Source organism: Zalophus californianus, chromosome 4 (assembly GCF_009762305.2).
Source record: "Zalophus californianus isolate mZalCal1 chromosome 4, mZalCal1.pri.v2, whole genome shotgun sequence".
In the NCBI taxonomy this organism is placed as follows: domain Eukaryota; kingdom Metazoa; phylum Chordata; class Mammalia; order Carnivora; family Otariidae; genus Zalophus; species Zalophus californianus.
Genome location: NC_045598.1, coordinates 532,780 through 539,266, shown reverse-complemented (window position 1 = coordinate 539,266; position 6,487 = coordinate 532,780). Strand labels below are relative to the sequence as shown.

Here is a 6,487-nt window from a genome sequence, read left to right as displayed (position 1 = left end):
CCCGCCCCGCCCCGTGCCTCCTCCCCGGCGGGTGCGCGGCGGGCTGACCTCTGCGGAGGCGGCCGGGGCCCAGCATCGGGCCGGGGCCGGGGGGGCGCCGGGGCCGGGGGGCGGCGCTCCGGCCCGGCCCGGCCCCGCCCGATGTCCATGAGCGCGAACACCATGATCTTCATGATTCTGGGGGCGTCGATCGTGATGGTGAGCGGAGGGGCTTCCCGTGCGCCCGCGCCCGCCTCCCGCGCCCGCGCGCCGCCTCCCCCACCTCCCGCGCCTTGTTTACCGGCCCGCGCGGCCTGCGCTCCCCATCCCCGGGCTGCCCCGCGCTCCCCATCCCCGGGCCGCGCTCCCCATCCCCGGGCCGCGCTCCCCACCCCCGGGCTGCCCCGCGCTCCCCAACCCCGGGCTGCCCCGCGCTCCCCATCCCCGGGCCGCGCTCCCCGTCTCCCGGCAGCGCCGAGCTCCCCATCCTTGGCCTACGCTTCCCATCTCGACTGCCCTGAGCTCCCCGACTCTGGGGTTGCCCCGGGCACCCCTATCCCAGGGCTGCGCTCCCCCACCCCCAGCGCGCCGCCCCCCACACCCCACCCCACGCCCCGGGGCCCCGGCCAGGCCCGCTTCTCGGCGCTGACCGGTCATGGGCTCTTCCAGGCCATCGCGTGCTTGATGGACATGAACGCACTGCTGGACCGATTCCACAACTACATCCTCCCGCACCTGCGGGGCGAGGACCGCGTCTGCCACTGCAACTGTGGCCGGTGAGTCCGCGCCCGGTGGGGCACACGCGTGATCACACATGTGCGGCGGCGGGGCCCACTGGGGCGCAAGCAAGCCCCAGGCAGAGGCCTGGCTGCAGGACTGCGCTAGGCCCGTGGGGGAAGGACTGCCCAGCCTCCGCTGGGCACCTGGGGATTGGCCAATCGGGTTCCAGGAGGGGGAGCATGCCTGAGTAGTTAGGACCCCCTCCCAAAATGCCTTTAGAGAAAGGGCCTGTGCCAGGGTGATGAGCAGACTGGGCCCCAGGCCTCCTGGTCCAGGGCCTGGAGGCCAGGAGAGCCACAGCCCAGCCCTGTGTGTCAGGAGGGATCCTGCGCACGGCTGTGCCCACAGAGTACACGGTCCTTTCGGGGCCCTGCACTAATGTTCATGAACTTTCCTGCAAGCCAGGTACAGGGAAGTGCAGAAGGTCAAGGTGGGCAGAGCCTACCTCCAGGGGCATCTGGTCCAGCCCTGTCATTGCACAGAGGAGGAACTGAGGCAAAGCTGGGTGTGGCTTGCTCAAGGTCATTCAGAGAGCCGTGGGAGAACCCAGGCCCCCTACATCCACTGTGTGAACGCCCCCATTCTGTGCACGTGTAGTGACGGAGTCTTCCTGGCCATGCATGTTTGTACGTCCATGTACAAAATAAACCTCTTCTCATGAGACGCGCATATGTGTACTGTCTGCGTATACATGTGCGTACACATGGCACACACATCCGCATGCACACCATCTCCGCAGGAAGCCCTCATGCTGGGGCCAAAGAGAAAGCAGAAAGACGCTTGGGTGGATAGAGACTTGCCCAAGGTCACACAGCTAGTAAGGGACTGGGGGCCGAGCCCGGAAGCTGTGTTCCTCAACCCTGTCCTGTATTTCTGCCCCAGGGACACGTGTGCACACACTGTGGGTGGGGGTATGTGTAAGAGAGACAGGGCAGTTACGTGCCATGGGTACCGAGCAGCGTATGGAAGCAGAACCCAGACGTTAGGGAAGGTAGAGAGGGAGTGTAATGACCCTCGCATGTGCTGTCCCAAGAACCATCGAAAGAGTTTGCTGGGTGCGGGGGTGGGGGCGGGGGCGGTGGGGCACTCTTTCCCAGAGATTCCTGTGTTCGTTCCTGGTGCACACAGCCCCAACCTAAGGAAAGGCACAGGGTCAGCCCCATGGCCACCTGGGACAGCCATGACTATGAGCAGGTTAAACCGGGGTGGTCCCGAGACTCGCCCGGAGGCTGGCAGTGTGTCCCGTAAACATGAGAAATGCACAGTTTACATGTGTGTGGGCTGTTGTGTCATGACCAGCATGTATGTGCCTGTGACCTCACACGAAGGACCCATCTGGGCAGACAGGGGGTGCTTCCAGCGTGTGTTTGCCCAGGATGCGTGTATGCGTCATCTGTAGCATCCAGAGTCCATGTGGACTCAGCTAGGACGCTCGCGCACAGGGTACCGGCTGAAGCTAGTCCTGTGTGCGCAGGTTAGTGCGTCTGTGGACGCAGAAAACCCGGAGAGCTGCCCCTGCTGCAGATGTAGAGCTTCTGGGTGTGTGTGTCCACATCACTTCATAGAGGATACGTGGATTCAGTGTACAACGTATCCTTACACATCGACAACATACATGTGTATGCGCAGCACCCAGACAGCGAAGAGTGTGCTCCGCGTGGGCACAGCGAGTGTGTCTGCAGAGAACAGTGTTGCACATGCAGTATCCGTGTGTAAGCCATGTACACAAGTTGCCGCAAGCGGCTCTATCCATGTGTGCATACACCATGTGGAGCCTGCACATGTGTATGCCTCCGACATGCCTCTGTGGAGAATTCTGTGCAGAGGACACGTATGTAGATGAGTGCTCCTAAGTATACGTGCCAGCAGGCAGTGTCCATGTTACACCGGGGACGGCTGAGTGCATGTGCATCCGCATGTGACGCGCGCCGCGCTCGTGCCTGGGCAAGCATGCACATGCACACATGTGGAGCTCGTGGACCCGAGTCCATGGTATACACGCCACGTCTTGTGCATGTGGCCGGCGTGTATACACAACATGCATCGGACCTCAGGTAGGCACATGCAGCATGCGTGGCCCAGGCAAGACTCGTGTATGTACACATCATGAAAGTCCGTGTGCACATGTGAGACCTGAGCCCCTGCCCCCAGAGGCCTGACTGGGGGAAGGAGGAGCGTGAGGGGCAGCGAGGAGCTGCAGATGCCAGGCCAGGGATGGGGGCACAGGTTGTGACCTCTGACCCCCTGGAGGTCCTGAGCCGCCAGGGGTGGTTGGGCCCCTGGCCTCACCCTGCTTGCAGGGCACCAGGCACGTTTCTGGCTTCTTTGGCAGCCTGACCTTCAAGTTCCCTACCTTGACCAGCTGTGTGTCCAGGGGCAGGAAGCAGCAGTCCTGAGGAAGGCCCTGTCAGGGGTCCTCGGCCCAGAAGCCTGGGTAAAGCAGGAGGGGACAGTGATGCTCTGTGTCAGCAGCCCCTGTGTGGCCTGCCTGGCCTGGTGCACCCCAGGTGATGGGGACCTTGAACAGGTCATGAATGGCGTCCGCTCCTGGGGAACCTGCAGCTGCTGCTCGTTCTGGGTGGTGATTAATAGTTTTCCACCACTTATTGGTGACTGACAATAGCTACTGACCAACTGATCAGTAAGCATGGCTGCCACGTATCAGGCCATCCTTGCTACTGACTCAGGGCTGGCTGGAGGCCTCCGAGCCATGGGGCTGTGGCCAGGGCCCCACCACTGGGACTGGTCACACTCTGGACATGCTGAGCAGGATGGCCTCCATAGTTCCCGGAAGGAACAGGAGGAGTGTGAGGCGAGGCCTGCCTGCTGCCATCCCTAACGGGCTCCTACTGGAAGGAGGACGCTGTGTGGACCCCGCTGGTGCAGGGACATCGGTAGGGAAGGAACAGCAAGGAATCAGGGAGGAGTAGTGGGGTTTCCGTATTTGAGACGGTCCCTGTGGGGGAGTGTGAAACATGGCCAGTTGCGAGGTTGGGGCGTGGGGGTAGGGACCTATCTCAGCTGAACACCAGGCGGAGGTGCCAGCATCTAACTGAGGGGAAGATGGGGAGAAGCAGGTTTGGGGAGGGAGGAGCTATTTTTAGGTATGAGTTTGAGGTGTCTGTAGATCCCACGTGGAGACGCCACACAGGCAGCTAGAGCTCAGAGCAGACGGGGAGGGTAGGGGGAGTGTGTGCGGCCAGGGACTTCGGGGTATTGGGGCTAGAGAATTGCAAAGACCAGCAAAGGGGCTCGGGGAGGAGGGGAACCATGAGAGCTGGCCCCCTGGGCAGGAGGGCTCCAGAGAAGCCGCTGCACTGCCAGGCAGGAGCATGACAGGGGCGAAGGGTGGACCCCACGGTCCCTCTCCGGGGCTCTCCTGCAGGCCGAAGCGGAGGTCGGGAGTGGGGACAGACCCAGAGTCTGTTGTCCTGGGTGCTGATCTCCTGGGTAGGGCCACCCCACCCAGGATCTCCAGGCCCAGGAGGGCTTGCTGGAGGAGGAGGGAATCCAGAAAGGCCTGAAACTGGAGGGAAGCACGTGGGGAGAGTTCAAAGTTCCTCAGAGGCAAGCCTGGACAGTGGGGGAAAGGGAGGCTGAGAAACACCACACAGGCCACGGTGGGGGAGGCAACACATGGGAGTCCAGGGACCTCCGGGCAGCTGGAGCGTCCTGGGAGCCGCAGCGCCGGCCGCGGACATGCCCCTCTGTGGGGACGTGGGCAGGAGAGGGGCACGAGGTGGACACTGGACAGAGCCCGCTGGACCTCCAGCCCAGAGAACTGAGGAAGGGGAGGTGCCTGCAAAGGATGAAGGAGCAGAAGGAAGAGCAGAGGCCCGGCGCAGGGCCGACCCACTTGGCATTTGGTAGCAGGGAGGAGGATGAGAGGGTGTGCGGGAGGGGAGGCTGTGAACCTGCGACTGGATGGGGACATCCCGCCCTGGGCCTTCGCCCTGGAAGCTTGTTCGCCTGCACTGTTCCTGTGACCCGGCACGGTTGCCTCTGAGCCCCGGGGCGGAGGAGGGAGGAGGGCGATACTTGGGCAGGTACACTCTGGCCGCTGACCGCGCACACTCCCCGCTCCGGGCAGCCTCTCGCCCGGTGAGCGGGCCCTGGGCGAGTCAGCCGGCCCCTTCCTGACCTCAGCTCCGCACAAGGGCTGCTCTAAGACCAGCAGGGCGAATGGGTGCCGCTTACCGCCGGGGTCGCTGCCCGCCCCACGGGAGAGGTGCCAGCCCGCCCTGCCGCCCCCAGGCACCACATCCACTACGTGATCCCTTACGACGGGGACCAGTCGGTGGTGGACGCCTCCGAGAACTACTTCGTGACAGACAACGTCACCAAGCAGGAGATCGACCTCATGTTGGGGCTGCTGCTCGGCTTCTGCATCAGCTGGTTCCTGGTGTGGATGGACGGCGTCCTGCACTGCGCTGTGCGCGCCTGGAGGGCCGGCAGGCGCTACGGTGAGTGAGGGCGGCGGGGGACGCGCGGCCCGGCCCCTGCGTCCCACCCGCCCCCCCCGCGTCCCACCCGCCGCCCCGCCGGGCCCTCCCTGGCCACGCCCCCGGCGCCACGCCCCCACCAGGACAGGCCCCTCCGCGCCCTCCCGGGTCACCCCTCCCAGGCCACGCCCCCACCAGAGCTCCCCCTCGTTCCCTCCCAGGCCACGCCCTCATCGCCACGCCCCCGGGGTGCACGCCTCGCCCTCCCGCCCCACCACAACCCTTTAGGTCACGCCCCCGCCGGATCACGTTCCCGCCATGGCCACGCCCCACTAATGCCACGCCCATCACTTCTCACCACGCCCCCTCCCACGCCGTGCCTCCGCTCGACCACGCCTCCAACACCGACCCGCCCACGCCTCCGCCCCGACCTCGTCCTGACCGCGCTTCCGCCCCGCAGACGGCTCGTGGACCTGGCTGCCCAAGCTTTGCAGCCTGCGGGAGCTGGGCCGGCGGCCGCACAGACCCTTCGAGGAGGCGGCCGGCAACATGGTGCACGTGAAGCAGAAACTCTACCACAACGGCCACCCGAGCCCGCGGCACCTCTGAGCCGCGCGCAAGACTCGCGGGGCCTTCGGCCAACGCGCCCACGCACACGGGACTGGACGGCCGCCCCGGGCCAGGGCGCCCGCGGCCGCCGGGCGTGTCCAGCGGAAGGTGCTGTCTCCTCTTCTTTTTATAAAGGGGGTTGGGGCGGGGCAGGCCGCCGGCCTGGGGGGAGGACCCCGGCCTCCCGGGCCGGACAGGGCGCGGGGATCAGGGCGGCGGGCCCTGAGCGAGGGCGGGCGGGGGGCATGGGCACCTGTGCCGGCGGCCGGGACCACCTGCTTGCCCCCGCGCACTGCAGTCTCACCCGCACCTGGGCTGAGACCATGTCTGTTACTGAAACCCGGCTATTTCCTGTGCGCCCGGCTGCTTCTCGGGACCAGTTCTGGCGGAGGGAAGCAAGGCCGGGAGAGGGTCTTGGCAGGGAAGGGTCCGGCCCCCGGCCGCGCCCACGTCTGCACACGGGAGCATGTGCATGGGGCGTGTGCGTCCGCGGGCCGCAAAGGGGGTGGGGGGCGGGGGGCAGGGGTCTGGTGGAGGCCCCGGCCTAGCAGCAATAAGGCCCCAAGCCCCACTGCGGCAAGTGCGGCCACCCCGCCCAGGGCATCCCCGGTCGGGTGCCTCACTGTGACCCCCCACCCCTGCTGGTCAGTAAATTCTCCAGAAAGCTCCCGTCTCTG

The 6,487-nt window shown here is 65.7% G+C and overlaps 1 protein-coding gene across 2 annotated transcripts; it reads left to right on the top strand.

The window, feature by feature from the left end:
* TMEM240 (transmembrane protein 240) lies at nucleotides 1-6,479 on the top strand. 2 transcript variants are annotated; one of them, XM_027621780.1, is made up of 4 exons: nucleotides 142-198; nucleotides 649-755; nucleotides 5,014-5,222; nucleotides 5,662-6,479. In XM_027621780.1, the coding sequence occupies exons 1-4, from the start codon at nucleotides 142-144 to the stop codon at nucleotides 5,808-5,810; spliced, it is 522 nt and encodes a 173-aa protein (XP_027477581.1). In that variant the 3' UTR covers nucleotides 5,811-6,479. The 2 variants fall into 2 exon arrangements, with proteins under 2 accessions (XP_027477591.1, XP_027477581.1); XM_027621790.1 differs by lacking the exons at nucleotides 5,014-5,222; nucleotides 5,662-6,479 and adding an exon at nucleotides 1,165-1,422 and having other exon boundaries at nucleotides 1-198.
* Nucleotides 6,480-6,487: the final 8 nt, after the last annotated feature.